This window comes from Mandrillus leucophaeus, unplaced genomic scaffold (genome assembly GCF_000951045.1).
Source record: "Mandrillus leucophaeus isolate KB7577 unplaced genomic scaffold, Mleu.le_1.0 Scaffold298, whole genome shotgun sequence".
NCBI classification, from domain to species: Eukaryota; Metazoa; Chordata; class Mammalia; order Primates; family Cercopithecidae; genus Mandrillus; species Mandrillus leucophaeus.
In genome coordinates this window covers 3,188,553-3,208,296 of record NW_012103120.1, presented here as the reverse complement: position 1 = coordinate 3,208,296, position 19,744 = coordinate 3,188,553, and the positions used below count along the sequence as shown (strand labels likewise).

At 40.8% G+C, this 19,744-nt stretch overlaps 1 protein-coding gene across 2 annotated transcripts in view; it reads right to left on the bottom strand.

Annotated features, from left to right (window-relative positions):
- COG5 (component of oligomeric golgi complex 5) overlaps positions 1 to 19,744 on the bottom strand; it is a 362,534-nt gene that overhangs the window by 7,232 nt on the left and 335,558 nt on the right. For both annotated transcript variants that reach the window (XM_011986381.1, XM_011986382.1), the window contains 2 exons: positions 1,120 to 1,246; positions 558 to 637 (listed from right to left, as the gene is read on the bottom strand). In XM_011986381.1, the coding sequence (XP_011841771.1) occupies positions 558 to 637; positions 1,120 to 1,246 (207 nt within the window). The remainder of the gene's footprint in view (positions 1 to 557; positions 638 to 1,119; positions 1,247 to 19,744) is intronic.

Sequence of the window (19,744 nt, the reverse complement as noted above, 5' to 3'; positions counted from 1 at the left end):
CCCCACCCTGGGCATGGTTGGGGTACATGGGGGTGTGTGCACATCTGTTTGAGGGCACATGCATATGTATGTAAATGCACTCATGGGGCACTACTAGAGGGCCATGGTATCCAAGTGGCTGCTGGGTTGTTCTTGTTTCCTCCTCAGAACTCTTTCGCGCTTGGGTATTTTAAAAAGTTCACTCACATCTGTGTTCCACCAATTCAGTAACTGCAGCACATGAAAATGAAGTAAAAGATGTGGAGCTAGGGCAAAACTTTTCCTAGCAGATGATGATTTTCAAAGGTAGAAATGCATGGTCCTTAGGGTTGCATGGGACACAGGATTGCACATCAGGGATATGAAGGTATGGAATGAAAGAAAGCAAAAGATGTTGTGGCCAACATTTCCAACTGCTGGCTGCTCCAGCACCTGTGCCTAGGCAGTGAAGTGGCCTGCCACCGGAAGGTGCAGTCACATGTGCACAACCCCAGGCACTGCTCCTTCATCCTCTCCTGCATCCCCACCCTCCTTGGGCTTCCAGCCCAGATGGGTGCCCCTGGAGCACCTGGCTTTACCTGATGAGGAGGAGCCTGTCCTTTTCAGATGGATGGTCATCCAGCCATTGAGAGAAGCGTGCGTGGGACCACTCTGCCCTCTGCAGGGTTGAAACACAATTAGAGAGTGCATACACATTCTTTAGTAAATGGCAGCAAGTGCTGGTTCAGAAAGCATTCTTAAGGATTCCCAAGGTGAAACTGCCTCGAAACCTGCCCAAGGGAAGTGGGAAGGGGCACAGGCCTTGGTGCACCTTTCTGACTGCCAAGGAGCCTTCTAGATTTGCCAGTTGATGGTGGGTCGGCAAAGAAAAGGGGCTGCCATCAAAAATTCTTTATGAACACAAATGCCTTGTGTTATTATTAAAGGTAAATTCTGGATGCATCAGGTAATTTTTTGCACTGCTGAGAAAGAAGATGCTGAGCAGTGGGAGTTTTCCTTTACTAATATCTGTTCACTGTCAAAGACAGACAACAACTAAACAAAGCAGCAGAGGGCCAGGAATCATTCAGTGAGTAGGGGCTCAGGATTCACACAGGTAATGGGAAGAGTCACAAAATGGTTCTAGCTTGACTTTATTACCTGGAAAGGAGATTTCAGCTCAGCGGGTGCTCTCGTGAACAAAAACTGAATAATGATGCTGAACGGAATCACATCCCCCAGCGCAGGACTATTGGCTACATGTTCACTTGCCTGGAAGAGCAGAGGTCTAGAGGAGAAAAACATAAGTTATTTCACACTGTTCAATATTGAAATAGGTGATCTGGTGGGACAATCATTCTCCCTGTAGAATAGTATTTTTCCTGGACTGGCTACTGAAGGAGCCCTCCACTGCTCAACCACCCTATTCAGCATTGAGACACACACGCGCCTCTGCCTCCACACGCCCACATGCTCACAGGCTCATCTATCCTTCAGCTCCTATTGGACCCCCAGCTCATTGGTTTGTGAGTCTGACATCCACTGGACTCAGCAAATGCTCCTCATAAAGTTCATCTAATTACTAGGCTAAAAGCAAATAAAGAACAAAAGTAAAGCCTTCAAGTAGTTGTTATTAACAGATTCTTATCTTCGTCAATCATTTTAGCTTTCATTTAAAATAGAATCCTTCTTTGAACCATAATCAAATGTGGGTACACTCAAACATTTTCTATACAACTTTTCAAAAAGGCAAATATGTCTTTGTATATACAAAGTTATTACTTTGCTGAACATTCCATCCAAAATTTATGCTGGCTCCCTTATACTATATTACATGTCTGGGTTTCACTGTCCACATTTTATAGAAGGAGCAGGCAGGCAAATCCATTCCGCTACCAATTACATACCACCTTGTGCAAAAGGCTGGCGGGAATTATTTGAACTGTTACTGGCTTTGAGCTCTTATGGATGAGAGCTGATTAGAAGCGGAGCTGTGGACATTGAATCCCAAGTGGTAAGATGGCAGCAACATCTCTTGACAGATCAGATAATGATTTTGAACCATGTAAAAGAGCACTGTATTCTGGGGTCTTTCTTCACCCCAACTTAATTACTCTAATTATGAATGAAGGCCTGTACAAAACAGAGAAGCGAACTTCTTCCCTACACTAATGATAAGGTCTTATGTCAAGAGTCAGGAATGTTCTCAATAGAGAGCTGGTTCTCATTAGATACAGAATTATTATTAGTAAAGATGGCTTTAAATTAACTATTCTACAAGTAAAAATCTATCTCTATCAAATAACATTATGTTGTATTTTCTTTAGCTACTGGGGAAGGATTTCAGTCATGTATGTTGTCTATCACCAGAAAGCCATAAAGCTCCAAACCAGACATTCCATGAGAAGATGACTAAGGTCTTCTTATGGCCACACTGAAAATGTGATGTACCTGCCTTGAAAATCTGCAAGGCCCAAATAATTTCACAGTGTTCAGTGCTGCAGAGAAAAACAAAATATGGGAAATGATAGCATTTAAGGAATGGCTGGAAGAAGATAATTCAGCAAATGATGCAGAAAAAAAAATGGCCGGAGAAGTTAGAACAGAAACAGATGGCTGTGGTGTAACACAAGCTCTGGGAGGACAGGGCCGTATCTCGGCTTACTTCGTATCCTCAGTTCCTGGCCCAGGGCCTACCATGCTGATAAAATGTGAGCTCAGCATCAGTAAAAATGTGTTGAGTCCCAGCTTATGAGTTTACAGAAGGACATGGTGGTCAACTCTAGCTAAAGCTACAGAGTGGTAAGGTAAGAATAGGAATGTTTGGTGGCGGAGAGGTCTCTGGCGGTCAAGGTCACCTTGACCGTATCACTCCTCCCACTCCTCCAAGTCAGCACAAGAGTCACAGGGGGGATTCTCCTAAGCCCATGTTTTCTACAGAGGAAAAGAGAACTGAAAGTAGAGATCTAGCTTCCCTAGCATTCTGAGGTGCTTTGAAGGAAGCCCACTACTGTCTTGCCGCAAAAGGAATACCGGAGTAACTGTAGGGCAAGATCCCCTGGTGTCAAACAAATCAAGAAGGTGGAGTTTGCAGTGACTAGTGTGCAGATCTGGGTGGTAGCTCTGTGTTCCTGCCAGCAGTGGCACCTGATCAGAGAGATCAGTTAATGATCTACCCTATCTGCAAAGCTGAGTCGGCTGCTCCCAGAAGCTGAACAAGAAGTTCAACCTGGCTTGAGTTCCTAGAAAACTAGCCTCTATGCGCAGCCTCAGAGACCACCCCAAGGCCCTACCCAGGAAAAGAGATGCCCACCACAGTGTATTTTTTGCAGAGAACAGGGGCTAGACTTGCCCAAACCCTGAAGTCCAAACAGCAGCTCCAAACAGTTGCTCCACCCAGTGTCAGAGCCCATCCCATGGTCCAGCCTAGGCAAGGACTATGGAGCATAACCTCTGGACCTGTCTGTCTAGAACAGTGATCCATCTAAACCTAGAGCCCAGCCTGCAGACCTGCCCAACTGCATAACCCAAATAGCAATACTCCCCAACAGGGAAATATACTTTGTGACCCTGCCGGATACCAGAAGCAATCACAGTTCCCAGCCAGCAGCTCCACCTGATTGCAGAGGCCAACCAGTAGTCTTGCTGGAAGGTAAAGTTCAGCCAGCAGCCCCATCCAAACTCAGAACAAAGGCAGAGACCCAGCCAACTAGAGAAACTGACAGCAAGCTCTGCCTCCCTGGGGTTGATATCAGCTGGCTCATCCAGAATCACAGGCTAAAGTAAATAATGAAATTCAATCTATGCTGAAGAACACCTCTAAGGGATGGAAGAGGTGGCTGCCTCCTCAAATGCACAGACATCAATTCAAGGACATGAGGATTATGAAGAATTAGGGGAATAATGACGCCACCAAAAGAAATTAATAAAGCTCTAATAATGGACCCTAAAGAAATGGACATCTATGGAATGACTGACAAAAAATACACAACAATCCTCTTAAGGAAGTTCAGCAAACTACAAGAATATATAAATAAAAAGTTAAATGAGATCTGGAACACAATATATGAACAAAATGGGAAATAGAAACTATAACAAAAACCAAATAGAAATCCCGGAGATGGAGACAACAACTTAACTGAAAAATTAAATAGCAAGTTTTAACTGTAGACTTGTACAAAAAATTCAACCCAAAGAGAAGTTCACCAAGACACATAATAAACTGGCAAAAATCAAAGACAAAAAAAATTAAGAAAGCAAGAAATAAGAAACTTATCACATACAAGGAACTTGCAATATGGCTACTAGAGGATTCTCAGCAAAAACCCTGTAGGGCAGGATAAAATTAGATGATATATTTAAAGTGCTCAACCAAAAAAGCTATCCTTCAGAAATGAGAAAAACGTTCCCAAGCAAACGCTAATAAGGTTCATTAGCAGTAGGCCTGCCTATTGAAATTCCTAAATGGAGTTCTCTAAGCTGATATAAAAGGCTGCTAATTAATAAAATATATGAAAACACAAAAATCAATGCTATAAATAATATAGTCATACTCAGAAAAACCTAGAACTGTAATAGTGGTCTGTAAAATAATTTTATCTCTAATATGATCTTAAAACTATTAAAATTATAGCTCAAGGCCAGACGCAGTAGCTCATGCCTGTAATCCCAGTACTTTGGGAGGCTGAGGTGGGTGGATCACTTGGGGCCAGAAGTTCCAGACCAGCCTGGCCAACATGGCAAAACCCGGTCTTTACCAAACATACAAAAATTAGCCAGGCACGGTGGTATACACCTGTGGTCCCAGCTACTCAGGAGGCTGAATCACGAGAATCGCTTGAACTGGGAGGTGGTGGTTGCAGTGAGCCAAGATGGCGCCACTGCACCCCAGCCTGGGTGACGGAACGAGACTCTGTCCCCCCCAAAAAAAAAAAAAAAAAATTATAGCCCAAATTAGGGATACAAATTGCAAAATGATGTATATTTTGAAAACAAAATATTAAAATGTGTAGGGAAGGGGAACAAAACTGTAGAGTTACTACTGTATGTTATCAAAATTCGGTGTTATCAGCTTGAAATATCCTGTTACTAGTATACGGTTTTTGGAAGCCTCATGGTAAGTACAAAACAACAATCTAGAGTAGAGGCACAAAACATACATAAAAGAATTCAAAGCATACCACTACAGAAAACAATCAGACCACAAAGGAGGACAGCAAGAGAGGAACAAGGAAACAAAGCATCCACAAAACAATCAGAGAACAAACTACAAACTAGTATTATTGAGTCCTTACCTATTGATAATTATTTCTATTTTAAGAGCAATAAAATCTCCAGTAAAAGACAAAATGGCTGAATGTATTAAAAATAAGACCCAGCTCTGTGCTGCCTACAAGAGATTCAACTCCTTTTTTTTTTTTTTGAGATGGAGTCTTGCTCTGTCACCCAGGCTAGAGTGCAGTGGCGCGATCTCGGCTCGCTGCAAGCTCTGCCTCCTGGGTTCACGCCATTCTCCTGCCCCAGCCTCCCGAGTAGCTGGGACTACAGGCGCCTGCCACCATGCCCAGCTAATTTTTTGTATTTTTAGTAGAGATGGGGTTTCACCATGTTAGCCAGGATGGTCTCGATCTCCTGACCTCGTGATCCACCTGCCTTGGCCTCCCAAAGTGCGAGGATTACAGGCGTGAGCCACCGCACCTGGCCTGAGACTCAACTCACTTCTAAGGACACAAAGAATAAAAATGAAAGTATGAAGAAAGACATTCCATGCAAATGGAAGCTGAGAGAGGCAGGGCTAGCTATACCTATCAGCCAAAATAGACTTAAGCTCAAAACAATAAAAAAAGGCAAAGAAAGTCATCATGATACAGGTGTCAATTCATCAAGAGGATATAACAACTGTAAATATATCTGTACCCAACATCAGAACACCTAAATAAGTAAAGCAAATATTAAAGAATTTAAAGAGAGAAATAACTTACAATGCAGTAATAGTAGGGGACTTTAATATCTCACTTTCAACAATGGCAGATCATCCAGATAGACAGTTAATAAGGAAACACTAAACTTGAACTACATTTTAGACCAAATGGACCCAACAGACATATACAGCATATTTTATCCAATAGCAAGGGAATACACGTCTTCTCAAGTGCACACATATCTTGCTTCAGGATATGTCATATGTTAGGTCGCAAACCCAAGGCTGAACAAATTTAGGAGAAATGAAATCATATCAAGTATCTTCTCTAATCATAATGGTATGAAACTAGACATCAATAATAGCAGAAATCTTGGAAATGCCACAAATACGTGGAAATTAAACAACATGCCCCTCAACAACCAATGGGTCAAAAGAGAAAACCAAAGATAAATCAAAAAACATCTTGGAACAAATGAAAATGGAAATGTAATATACTGAAACGTATGGGATATAGCAAAAGCAGTTCTAAGAAGGAAATTTATAGCAACAAATACTTAAATAAAAATAAACATCTCAAATAAACAACCTAATAGTACACCTCAAGAAACTACAAGAGAAGAACAAATTTAAGCCCAAAGTTAGCAGAAGAAAAACAATTCAAAGATCAGAGCAGAAATAAATACAGACTAAAAAACCAGGGGGAAAAAAGATCAATAAAGAGTTTTTTGAAAAGTTAAACAAAATTGACAAACCCTTAACTAGACTAAAAAAGAAAAAGAGAAGACTTAAAATTGGAAATGAAAGAGAAGATAATACAACTGGTACCACTGAAATACAAAGGATAATGAGTGATTACTATGAAAAATTATATGGCCACAAATACAGTAACCTAGAAAAAAATGGATAAAATTCCAAGACACATATAATCTGCTAACACTGAATCAAGAAGAAATACAAAACAGAAATAGAAGGAACAGAAAATCTGAGCAGACCAATAATGAGTAAAGAGATTGGATCCATAATAAAAAGTCTCTAATCAAAGAAAAGCCCAGGACCTGATGGCTCCACAGGTGAGTTCTATAAAAGATTTAAAGAAGAGCTAATACCAATCCTTCTCAAACTCTTCCAAAAAAATCAAAAGGGAAGGAATACTTCCAAGCTAGTTTTAGGAGGCCCTGATACTAAAGCCACAAAATGACATAAAAGAACAAAGTTATAGGACAATATCCTTGATGAATATAGATATGAAGATACAAAATCCTCAATAAACTACTAACAAACCCAATTCTACGGGACATTAAAAGGATTATTCACAATGACCAAATGAGATTTCTCCCTGGGAGAAATGCAAGGATGGGTCAACATTGATACATCAATAAATGTGATGCATCATATCAGCAGAACAAAACACAAAAACCATATGATCATTTTATTAGATGCAGAAAAAGCACTTGACAAAATTCAATACCCTTTTATAGAAAAAACTCTCAACAAATTAACGGTCACATACAATAAGCCTACAGCTAACATTATACTTAATGGTGAAAAGTTGAAAGCTTTTCCTCTAAGATCAGGAACGAGACAAAGATGTCCACTGTCAGCAAGCACTTTTATTCATTATCCTACTGGAGGCCTTTGTCAGAGCAATTAGGCAAGAGAAAGAAAGAAAAGGCATTCAAATAGAAAAGAAAGACATGAAGTATTACCTGTTTGCATATGACATTATCTTATATATCCAAAACCAGAAAGATACCACCAAAAGACAGAACTAATAAAAGAATAAGGTCCCAGGATACAAAATTAAGACAAATCTAATCAATAACAATGAATGATCTGAAAAAGAAATCAAGAAAACACCCACATATAATAGCTACAAGAATATAAAATACTTAGGAATAAATGTACTTAGAAATAAATTTAACCAAGGAAGTGAAAGATTTGTACTGTAATGTTTTACAATGTTTTAAAAACTGTAAAACATTGATGAAATAAATTGACAAAGACATAAATAAATGGAAAGCTATTCTGTGTTCATGGACTGAAATAATTAATATCGTTAAATGTCCATACCATCCAAACCAATCTGCAGATTCAATGCAATCCCTATGAAAACTCCAACATCATTTTTCCCAGAAATAGAAAAAAAATCCAAAAATTCATATGGAACCATAAAAATCCCTGATTAGCGAAGGCAATCAGAAGTAAAAATAACAAAGCTGGAGGTATCACTACCTAATATTAAACTATATTACAGAGCTGTATAGTAATTAGAACAGCATGGTACTGGCATATAAATAGAAACACTAAGGAACAGAACAGAACATAGAGCCCATAAATGAACTCACACATTTACAGTCAATTGATTTTCAACAAAGGTGCCAAGAAAAGACAATGGGAAAAGGACAGCCTCTCCAATAAAGGGTGTTGGGACAACTGGATGTCTACCTAAAGAAGAATAATTTGGACCCTTATGTCATACCATATAAAAAATCAATCGATTTTCAACAAAGGTGCCAAGAAAACACAATGGGAAAAGGACAGCCTCTCCAATAAAGGGTGTTGAGACAACTGGATATCCACCTAAAGAAGATTAATTTGGAGCCTTATGTCATACCATATAAAAAATCAATTCAAAACAGATAAAAGTCAAGGTGCGGTCTTGAAAGGACTTGAAACTAAAAAAACTAGAAGAAAGAAAACATAGGGGGAAACCTCCATGACACTGGTCTGGAAGGTAACTTTTTGGATTTGACCCCAAAAACTGAGACAATAAAATAAAAAATAGACAAATGGGATTAAAGTAAAAAGCTTCTGCAGAGCAAAAGAAATAATAAGAGTAAAAAGACAACTGATAGATTAGAAGAAAGCCATATATCTGATAAGTAGTTAACATTCAAAATCTATAAGGAACACAAAAGTGGCAAGAAAACCACCCAATTTAAAAATGTGCAAAAAACCTGAATAGATGTTTCTCAAAAAAGTCATATAAATGACCAATAGATATAAGAAAAAATGCTCAACATCACTAATCGTAAGGAAAACCCAAGTTAAAACCACAATGAGATGTCGCCTCATGCCTGTCAGAATGGCTATTATTTAAAAAAATGAAAGACTGTGAAGAGAGTGTGGGGGAAAGGGAACCCTTGTACACTGTTGGTGGGAATGTAAATTAATACAACCGTTTTGGAAAACTGTATGGCAGTTCCTCAAAAAACTAAAAATAGAATTACAATATGACTCAGCAATCCCACTTGGGTACATATTCTAAAGACTTGAAATTGGCATGTTGAACAGATAGCACACTTCCATGCTCACTGCAGCATTATTTACGATAGCGAAGCTATGGATCAATCTAAGTGTCTGTCAATGGATGAGTGGATAAAGAAAATATGGCATATATACAAAATAGAATACTATTCAGCCTTCAAAAAGAAGGAAATCCTGTCATTCGACAACATGGACGAGACTGGAGGACATTATGTTAAGTTAAATAAACCAGATACAGAAAGACAAATACCACATGGTCTCACTTATTTGTGGCATCTTAAACAACAGAACTCATAGAGGCAGAGAGCAGAATGGTAGTTACCAGAGGCTAAGCAAGGAGGAAATGGGGAGGTTTTAGTCAAAGGGTACAAAGTTACAGTTAGACAGGAAGAAGATGGTTTTTGAAATCTATTGCACAACGTGATGACTCTAGTTAGTAGGAATGCATAATACATTTCAAAATTGCTAACAGAATAAATTTCAAATGTTCTTACCACTAAAAATGCTAAGTGTTTGAGGTGATGTTTTAGTTTGAATTAATCATCCCACATTGTACACATATAATATCACTTTGTACCCCATAAGTGTATACAATAAAGTTAATTCATTTATTCTTCCAAAAATCCTATGAGTTAGGTACTATTACATCCCCATTTTACAGATGGGTAAACACAGGCATAAAGAAATCCAGTAAAAGCTAGAAGTGGCAAAGCAAGGATTCAAACCCAGACAGCCTGGCTCTTAATTCTGCAATGCAGCGTCTTTTAGAATACCAACTATAGCAAGTACTCATCCTGTTTCTAGAACAGCTGTACTGATTCACAGCCAGAAACAAAGACCCCTAGAGAAAGTATAATTTTGAACTGTTAACAACTTGTATAGAAAAACCTATCTGAGAAAACTAATGTGCACAGGATCATAATTTGAAGGTCACATAATTATCACCTCTCTGGGCACTCCAAATTCTATCTTTGGGTCAAAATGGACCTCTAGTGACTTACCTACTTGAAGCATATAACCACAGTCTCTTTCGGAATTATTTTCACCAGGTGTGACCTTAAGTTCCTTTGGGGTAATGGGTGGTGTTGTCTTAAAGGCCTCTAGAAGCTGACTCTGGGTTGGAATGGTGGTGAGGCTATGCCTCAGCTCTGTTCTCCATAAACTGGTCACTATTTGTCCCCAACAGAAAAAGCTGAAATATCTTGCAGCCCTATGGTCCCTGGATGCTGAGCAGCTGACATTCCCACACAGCTCCCTGAACTCCAAATCCAGCCCATGACTCTAACCTGCTCATTGTGACGAGGCTGCTCTCCTGTTTAAGCTATTGCAGGGAAAAGTGGCATGAGAAGTCCCTCCCCTGGGTCACAAGTTCATATTATAGGTCTGGTATGCCCAGGCCCTGAAAAGGGACTTTGAGGGATGTGAAGGATAGTGGGACTCATGCCTTCACTTTTTTTTTTTTTTTTTTTTTTTTTTTTTTTGACAGAGTCTAGCTTTGTCACCCAGGCTGGAATGTAGTGGTGCAATCTTGGCTCACTGCAACCTCTGCCTCCCAGGTTCAAGTGATTCTCCTGCCTTAGCTTCCCAAGTAGCTGATGACAGGCACCTGCCATCACGCCCAGCTAATTTTTGTAGTTTTAGTAAAGACGGGGTTTCACTATGTTGGTCAGGCTGGTCTCAAATTCCTGACCTCAAGTGATCCTCCCACCTTGGCCTCCCAAAGTGCTGGGATTACAGGCATGAGCCACTGCGCCTGGCCTCATGCCTTCACTTCTGTCCTGCTGTCCCTGGTTGTCGTGTTCAGCAGTACATTGGTCCTGTGAGTTTTCCCTTTCTCCATTAGAGCCCATTCTTTGCTCATGCCATGTGATAGAGCAGGATTCATCTTGAACCCCAGTTTACGATGTGAGAAGACCCAGGGGTGGGGCTGGGGTTCAGTCCTATATGACAGTCCTTGATTGTTAATGAAGAGCAGCCATATGGAATCCTATACTACCTCCACAACAGGAAGGTGATCAAGAATTTTGGTCCTCCCATCTCTCAGTACTTCCTATATGAAGCTCTCTCTATAAAAGTCCTTATAAGTACTTTAGAATTAAGTGCTAAGAAATGCTTAACTTTCTTGGCCAGGTGCGGTGGCTCACACCTGTAATCCCAGCACTTTGGGAGGCCGAGGCAGGCAGATCCTGAGGTCAGGAGATTGAGACCATCCTGGCTAACACAGTGAAACCTTGTCTTTACTAAAAATACAAAAAATTAGCTGGGTGTGGTGGTAGGTGCCTGTAGTCCCAGCTACTCGGGAGGCTCAGGCAGGAGAATGGCATGAACCATGAACCTGGGAGGCGGAGCTTGCAGTGAGCCAAGATCGTGCCACTGCACTCCAGCCTGGGTCACAGAGCGAGACTCCATCTCAAAAAAAAAAGAAAAAAAAGAAATGCTTAACTTTCTCATAGGAATTGATACATTTTCTGCCTTCTGATAATGAGAATCAGATAGCTGATTCTGTTTCTCTCTTATCTTTGGCTTCATGAAGTTTAAAGCCAAATTTGAAACTTATCTATAGCAATTTAAGTTAGTTTTGTGGTTTGAATATTTATGTTTTTCTTTGTTTTCCTCCAATATATTCTTGATGCAAACTGTAAATGATACAAGAAAGGAAAGAAGGACAGAAGGGGAAGGACAAGGAGGGAGACAGACAAGGAGAGGAAAACAATCTGAACAGTACGTGCGCATAACAGCATGTCTAGCAGCCAGGCCTGGTAAGAACCAGCTCATTTTAAAATGGAATCTTCTGGGTAATCACCTGTCCCTCCCCCCACTTTTTTGCTTTGTTTTGTTTTGTTTGTTTAGATAGGGTCTCACTCTGTCACCCAGGCTGGAGTGCAATGGCAGGATCTTGGCTCACTGCAACCTCTGCCTCCTGGGTTCAAGTGATTCTTCTGCCTCAGCCTCCTGAGTAGTTGGGATTACAGGGGCACGCACCACTATGCCCAGCTAATTTTTGTATTTTTAGTAGAGACGGGATTTCACTATGCTGGCCAGGCTGGTCTCAAACTCCTGACCTCGTGATCTGCCCGCCTCGGCCTCCCAAAGTGCTGGGATTACAGGCGTGAGCCACCACGCCCGGCCTCAACTGTCCCTTTTAACAGGACTGTCAAAAAAATCCATGAAAAGCAAAACTAGATTTGATTCTGTATTGTGCATCAGTGTCATAATTACCTGTAAACATCAAACACAGACATTTTGTTTTGGGTGGTTGTTTTAAGAGGCTGAAAGAACACAGTTTGAGCACTCCCTTCTCCCTGACTCCAGGTGGAATTGTAAACACTAGCAAGTTAAAAAATAAATAACCATCTAAAGTGCTTTATGAAACAAAAAGAAATAAGGTGTTATAAAATGCAGATACACCAAATGCCACAATATCATTCTTAGAGGATAATATTCTAAATATAGCAGCACGTTCAAGGTAAACTTTACAGGCAGAAGGTAGTGTTAATTTGTCAACTATTAGGTCTCAAAAAAAAAAAGCATTTCTACTCAGCAAGATTCACATTTAAACGACTCATAGCTGTGCAGCTGACAGTCTTCTGACAGCTTAAGGCCAATCATGAAGTAAAGTAAGATAAAAATCCTGTTGCTCCTGTGTCCACATCCAACATCAGTGGTATCCTGAGACAGATATAGGTATCATTCTCTTCCATGCCACTTGCCACCACCCTATCTTGACCTCCTCTTGCAGAAGGGCCTGGGAAGGCAGCAAGACCACTAGGTATGTGTACGGAGGTCTGGAACGAGCACAGAAATGAAAGACTGGGAGAAGGAACATGATTCCCTTCGAGGGGCAGGGCACAGGTGGCCATGCTCCCTACACCAGACACAATGAGGGCCTTTGAGAGAGAAGAGAAAGTGTTGGAGGCCTGCAGAAGGCGAGCATTTCTATGGAGATTCTTTAGGGAGGCCTAGTTTGTGGCACAAGAGGCCATGTGGGTCCCAGGAGATAATGAAGCAGGAGGCTGATTTGGGTTCAAAGTAGAGAGGTTAGAAAGGTCCCTAACAGTTTAGATTGTCTATACCAGCATATCAGGTAGGAAAGGAGGCAGGGATTTGGGCGGACATTCTCCAAAAATAAAAGCGTACATTTCGCTGAGTGTTCCATGTGTACTGTCTGGGAGCGTGAATGCAGCAGAAGACAGTGAGATGAGGCATTTCAGCAGCAGGAGGTGGCCACTAAAGTGGGGAGTTTAGATTCTCTTTAAAATTTTCTGATTTTCCTGGATGATACACATAAGCATTCAAATTCTGTTCCAGGACCATTCAGATTGAAAACAAACAGAAACTTCTGGAATAAAATGTGGGGTATGGTGGTTACAAGCACAGGCTTTGGAATCAGACAGCCTGGGTCTAAAATGTGGCTCCCAGATTCTCCCACTTTGCTGCTGTGGGTTTCAATTGCCTCATGGGGATCATACCTAACTTTTAAGTGCTGTGAGGGCCAAATGAGAAAGTATCAGTAAAACACTCAGCACAGGCTTGGTATAAAATAAATAACCAAATAATAGTTGTCAGAAATAATAAAAATGATGATAAACTAAATAGTCAACTCTTCATGTTTACCTAGGTGCTCCTAGCACTGCCAAAGTTGTAGCAAAGAGCAACAAAACAACTAAGTCCACGATGGTGGTTGCCTTCTGGCTGTAACCTGAAATCTGAAACTTAGAATTAAGAATCCAGAAACTTCAGAGAGACAGTTATTTCAAGGGATGGGTTAGGGCCCCAGATTCACAAGCGGAAAGAAAAGACAGAATGCATCTGGAGGGTCTAGTGTTAAAGATGCTAAAAACAGGAGCTGCAGAGACGGCCTTCTTTCAGTTCTATAAACATTCAGGCACAGAGGTTTGGAATTTCAATCAACAGAGGACCATCAATACAATCTGTACACCCAGAAAACCCTCATCACTCCTACAATTAAAAACAATGGACAGGAACACTACATTCTAGTTATTGACAGTTTTCTTCTTCCACCGCTCCTCATACTAAAAGATCCATCAGAAAACAGCCCCTATCTCCTGACAGCTTTCATTGCCCTTTCAGTAAGCCTAGATGGAAATGAGCTTCCAGCAGAGCAGACTGTGGACATCATCAGGGACAAGCTGTCCCTTCAGGAGCAAAGGTGGTGAGGCCTGCCTGAAGGCAGGGTCTGTGCCCCTGAGCTGGTGAAGAGCATTTGGTCCCTTTTCTGCCCTTCACCTCACAAAGATCTATACTGACAATGTCAAGGGTCACAGCTTCGTGGCCTCTGGCCAGGAGGAGCTGACGTAACAACCTCACAAACACTACTTAGGGAATAATGCCATGCTGCAGAGAGGCAGACAAAGCTGGGGTCTCTACGGCTCTGACATGTGTGTCTTGTGTAGAAATACAAATCACCCAGGGGCAAATCACTAATGTCAACAGCTTTCAGAGGCAGCATTCTCTACTGAGTATGAAAAGATTCCAGCTGCCCGAGAAACTATAATGTAGACAGTAAAATGTAAATACATGCAAGAAGCTTGCCGGCTTACATAAATAGTCCACTAATATCACCATCAAGAAGGAAGTGCCCTGTGGCAGATGGCTGCATGATGGGGGAAGGGAGCACCTACTAAGGCCTGTGTGTGTATGTGTGAGAGTGTGTGCATGTGTGCACACGCTGGGTGGGGTCTGGACTTGAAACTTTCTGGCTGGCACTGTCATCCTCCATTATGAAGGGGCCCCTGAACTGAGCCCGTTACTCTCCCCTGCAGCCACTGCCCCTAATTCGAACTGAGGCCCTCTGTGGCTATTGCAACCTACTGGTTTTTGGCTGTTTGGTTGCCAGTTTTTCTTGTCAACTCACACCTGCTCTTTATTGGGTAATGTTTTAGTACATTTTCTTTTATTACTTTTTAGCTCCATAGTTATTTTTAAGTAGGAAAAACAATGCAAGAGAGATTTAAAAATAGTATTTGACTTTTCTGACTACAAAAATAAAATAAGGCAGAAAATTTAAAAAAATATAAAAACTCTAAAAGAAAAACCCCAAAGTGACAATCTTACTCAAAGATATTTTCATGTTTTTCCTTTTTGTCTTTTATTCTCCACTCAAATACTTTTATTCTTCTATTTTATATTTTGGGACAGGGTCTAACTCTGTCACTCAGGCTGGAGTGTAATGACCAATCACAGCTCACTGCAGCCTTGATCTCCCTGAGCTCAGATCCTCCCAACTTAGCCTACCGTGTAGCTGGGACCACAGGTGTGCACCACCACACCTGGCTAATTTTTCTATCTTTTGTAAAGACAGAGTTTCACCATGTTGCTGAGGCTAGTAAATGTTATTATTTTAAACATAGTAGAGGTCGGCCAGGTGCGGTGGCTCACGCCTGTAATCCCAGCACATTGGGAGGCCGAGGCAGGCAGATCACCTGAGGTCAGGAGTTCGAGACCAGCCTGGTCAACATGGAGAAACCCCATCTCTACTAAAAATACAAAAATTAGCTGGGCGTGGTGGTGGGTGCCTGTAATCCCAGCTACTCGGGAGGCTGAGGCGGGAGAATCACTTGAATCCAGGAAGTGGAGGTTGTAGTGAGCCAAGATCATGCCATTGTACTCCAACCTGGGGGACGAGAGGGAGATACCGTCTCAAAAAAAATGAAAACAAAAAAAGTAGAGATCATACTATATACTGCTTAGTCACCTGTTTTATTTAGTGATGCACTAGGGAGTAGTTTTCATTTTACCAGATATTAACTAATAACATTACTGTTAATATCTGCATATATTTGATCCTATGAACTTAGCATATTTTATTCAGGCAATCTCCTACTGACTACCATTCAACTGGTTTTGGTTTGATTTAGAGTCTTTGGTGAGGAGACCCATGAACAAGTGCCAAGGTCTAATGTGTGCGTGGTCACTGGATGATGCCTATTCTTTGTCACAGCCCATAGCACAGATGGAAGAAGTGCACATATTAATAAGAGTAAGCTCTTCACTGCAACTGCTCAGGACTCATTTTGAAGAAGAGACAGATCTCTAACAAGATTTTGTAGGTAGGCAAAACAGAGGGCCTATAATCAGGTTATTAGAATAAAGATGGCTTTGTACTGATTTACTCCTCTCTAGGAAGGAATATGGTAGGACCCGCCACATGGGTAAGCTTTCTCAAGTCAGTTCTCTTCACATGACAACTGCAAAGAAGCTGGCAGGGCCAGGGCTTTCCCAACAATGGTGTGGGGCAGAGGCCGCGGCACATGCTCACGTCTCTCTTCTTCTCAACTGATAGGACTGAAAACATTCTTTGTAGACCAGGGCTGGATTTGAACCCCTTAATATACTTTCATTTGATTTATTGATCCAGTTAATCCTACACTTTTTATAAAATAGTTGTATCAGTTCCATCAAACAACTGAGAAATTAATTAGGATTAATTCAGTAGATTTCTGTAGATTCAATATAACTATAGAAATATATTGGTATATATAAAAATATCTGTTGGAAGTTTTCAATTAACTCAAGTTATGAAGGATACTCCATAGGCAAGAAACAATTATTCTTATGTTCCTGAGACCTTGGGAGCTAAGGGGTCATCTGCGGGAGGAAGCTCAGAGATGCCAGAATCACAAGAGAAAAGGGCATAAATCTTCAGTTTGTGGAAAGGAAAAACCCTGGCTCCCTGTCACTAGAGCAACTAAAGTTCAAGAGTTAAGGGCCCTGTGAGAAAGTTGAGAAATTGCTGGATGCAAGCCATGAGTGGGTCATTACACTAATTTAGTGAGTTAAAACAATCAAATGAAATAGAAATGTTAGAGGTTATCACATGAAGTAATGGTAATTACTGTTTCATGAACCATATGTATGGGTATCCATGTATATGTATGTAGATTTGAGTGTGTTCACATGTTTGCATGCAAGTATATGCCAAATTACAATAGAAAGTATTTTTTACTGTGGGTCATGGTCAAAAATTTGAAACCTGTTACTCCATGAGAAGCTAGATATAAATAAAAGTAGAACTATTAAAATTATACATTGATCAATCGATTCTTGATTCTATAAATAGGTACTAGAAGATGTCGCTCAAACTTTAAAGTTCCTTTAGAGATTCTTTTTCTCATGTGAGAATTGGAAAGGGTTGGCAGAAAATTCCCATCTTAAATGGTTTAAAATAGATGTCTTAAGTGAAACTTATCCTCAGACCTTTTACCTCCATACTGTGACACAACTTTAAGAGTACTTACATGAAGGCCATCCTGCCTCAGCAAACAGGACACTTAGCACTACTTTTTTTGGCAGGGGCAGTGGGTGGTACAGGATCTCACTCTGTCGCCCAGGCTGGAGTGCAGTGGCACAATCTCGGTTCACTGCAACCTCTGCCTCCTGGGTTAAAACGATTCTCCCACCTCAGCCTCCCAAGTAGCGGGACTACAGGCGTGTGCTGCCATGCCTGGCAAATTTTTGTACGTTTTGGTAGAGATGGTGTTTCACCATGTTGGCCAGGCTGAATTAGCATTATTTTATACATGCACATGCAATAAACAACTAAACATGGGAATGGGGCTATAAAAAATAATAGCCTAGGCCAGGTGTGGTGGCTTATACCTGTCACACTTGTAATCCCAGCAGTTTGGGGGGCTGAGGCGGGCAGATAGATTGAGCTCAGAAATTCAAGACCAGGCTGGGCAACTCCTAGTTTTGTAGAAACCCCATTTCTACAAAAAATATAAAAATTAGCTGGGCATGGTGGTGCACACCTGTAGTCCCAGTTACTCAGGAGGCTGAGGTGGGATGATCACTTGGGCATGGAAGGTGGAGGTTGCAGTAAGCTGAGATGGAGATCGCACCACTGCACTCTAGCCTGGGTGACAGAGTGGCACCCTGTCTCAAAAAAAAAAAAAAAAAAAAAGCCAAATCTTCATACAGCAATGCCAAACCACAGCTTTTCTCATACCTTTTTCAATAACTAGATGGTTAATATCCTCCAGTATGTTAACTGACTCAGCCAGCCAGGGCAACATTTTATTACCCAGCTAGGATTGCTGTGTCACCATCTTACTCAGAGTAAATGACTGTACGGGGGTTTTAGTAAAGTTATGGTACAGACAGATGACCAATGGATTGGCAACCTCAGTACCTCATCATCCTTCAACTCGCCCATGTTTGGTAGTGCAGAACTCTATAGCTTCAACAAAATACTTAAACAGTTTTAAAAAGATCTGAGCTGATTCAAAGAAGGTATCTGAAAGCATTTGCGAACTCACTTTAAGTTTTCCTAAAACCCATATCTGTACAGATGGGCAGTGATCTTTCATTTGCGAAAAAATAAAATCCTGACTCTTGTGTTGCCATTTAAAAAAAAAAAAAAAAAAAAAAAAAAAAAAAAAAAAAAGGCCTGTGCTAATTACAAACTGTTGAGGTAAAATATAAAGCTCCCCTCTCAATCAACAATATTGGATTCTTATATTTCTTATACTCCACCAGAAGTTTCTACTACCAAAGTTAGATGACATAAGAGAGCAAAGTGATCATTTAAAGGACATACTGTTTATTGATCCTCGAGTTTCCAGTACTGAGTTGGTTTTTAGAAAGCTGCATACCTGTACTCTGTTATCTTATTCTTATAGAGAAATCTTCAACCATTATGCTCTTGGATATTATGGACAGTTTATATAAAGGTCTCCCATCTGGTATGCTATGGTCACAAAATATTATGTTGATCCCCTCAGCTCTCAGGGTTGGCCACCTTTTTAAATGAAAATATCTTCTTCGGCCAGACGCAGTGGCTCACGCCTGTAATCCCAGCACTTTAGGAGGCAGAGGCAGATGGATCACGAGGTCAGGAGATCGAGACCATCCTGATGGCCAACATGATGAAACTCCATCTATACTAAAAATACAAAAATTAGCTGGGTGTGGCGGTGTGTTCCTGTAATCCCTGCTACTCAGGAGGCAGAGACAGGAGAATTGCTTGAACCCGGGAGGTGGAGGTTGCAGTGAGCCGAGATCGTGCCACTGCACTCCAGCCTGGTGACAGAGCAAGACTCCATCTCAAAAAACAAAACAAAAGAAAATATCTTCCTCTGTGTGTGCTATGATGTAAAAAACTTACAAAGTTCTGGTTTATTGAATAAACAGCCATATGAATAACATCTCCTTATCTTTTAAAAATCAGCTAGCAAAGACCCCAGTCATTATTCAATGTTATTAAATGTTTCTTAAAATCTGAGTTGAAAAAAATCTAAGTGTTCAGCACTGACAAAGGACTTTTCTTTCTATTATACTGGTATTCTGTTAGATCATGAATATGAATCAACTCTTGTGTATCTTTGTAAAGTGATTTCTCCACCTAATACGAAATTTTGTGCTCTACTGCATTAGGCTAAGTTACCTATTACATTTATAGTCGTTCTCTGCACTTCATCATTGAACTAGATTCTTCTGTTTTTTGGTTTTTTTTTTGTTTGTTTTTTTTGGAGAGTCTCGCTCTGTTGCCAGGCTGGGGTGCACTGGCGTGATCTCGGCTCACTGCAACCTCCGACTCCCGGGTTCAAGCGATTCTCCTGCTTCAGTCTCCCCAGT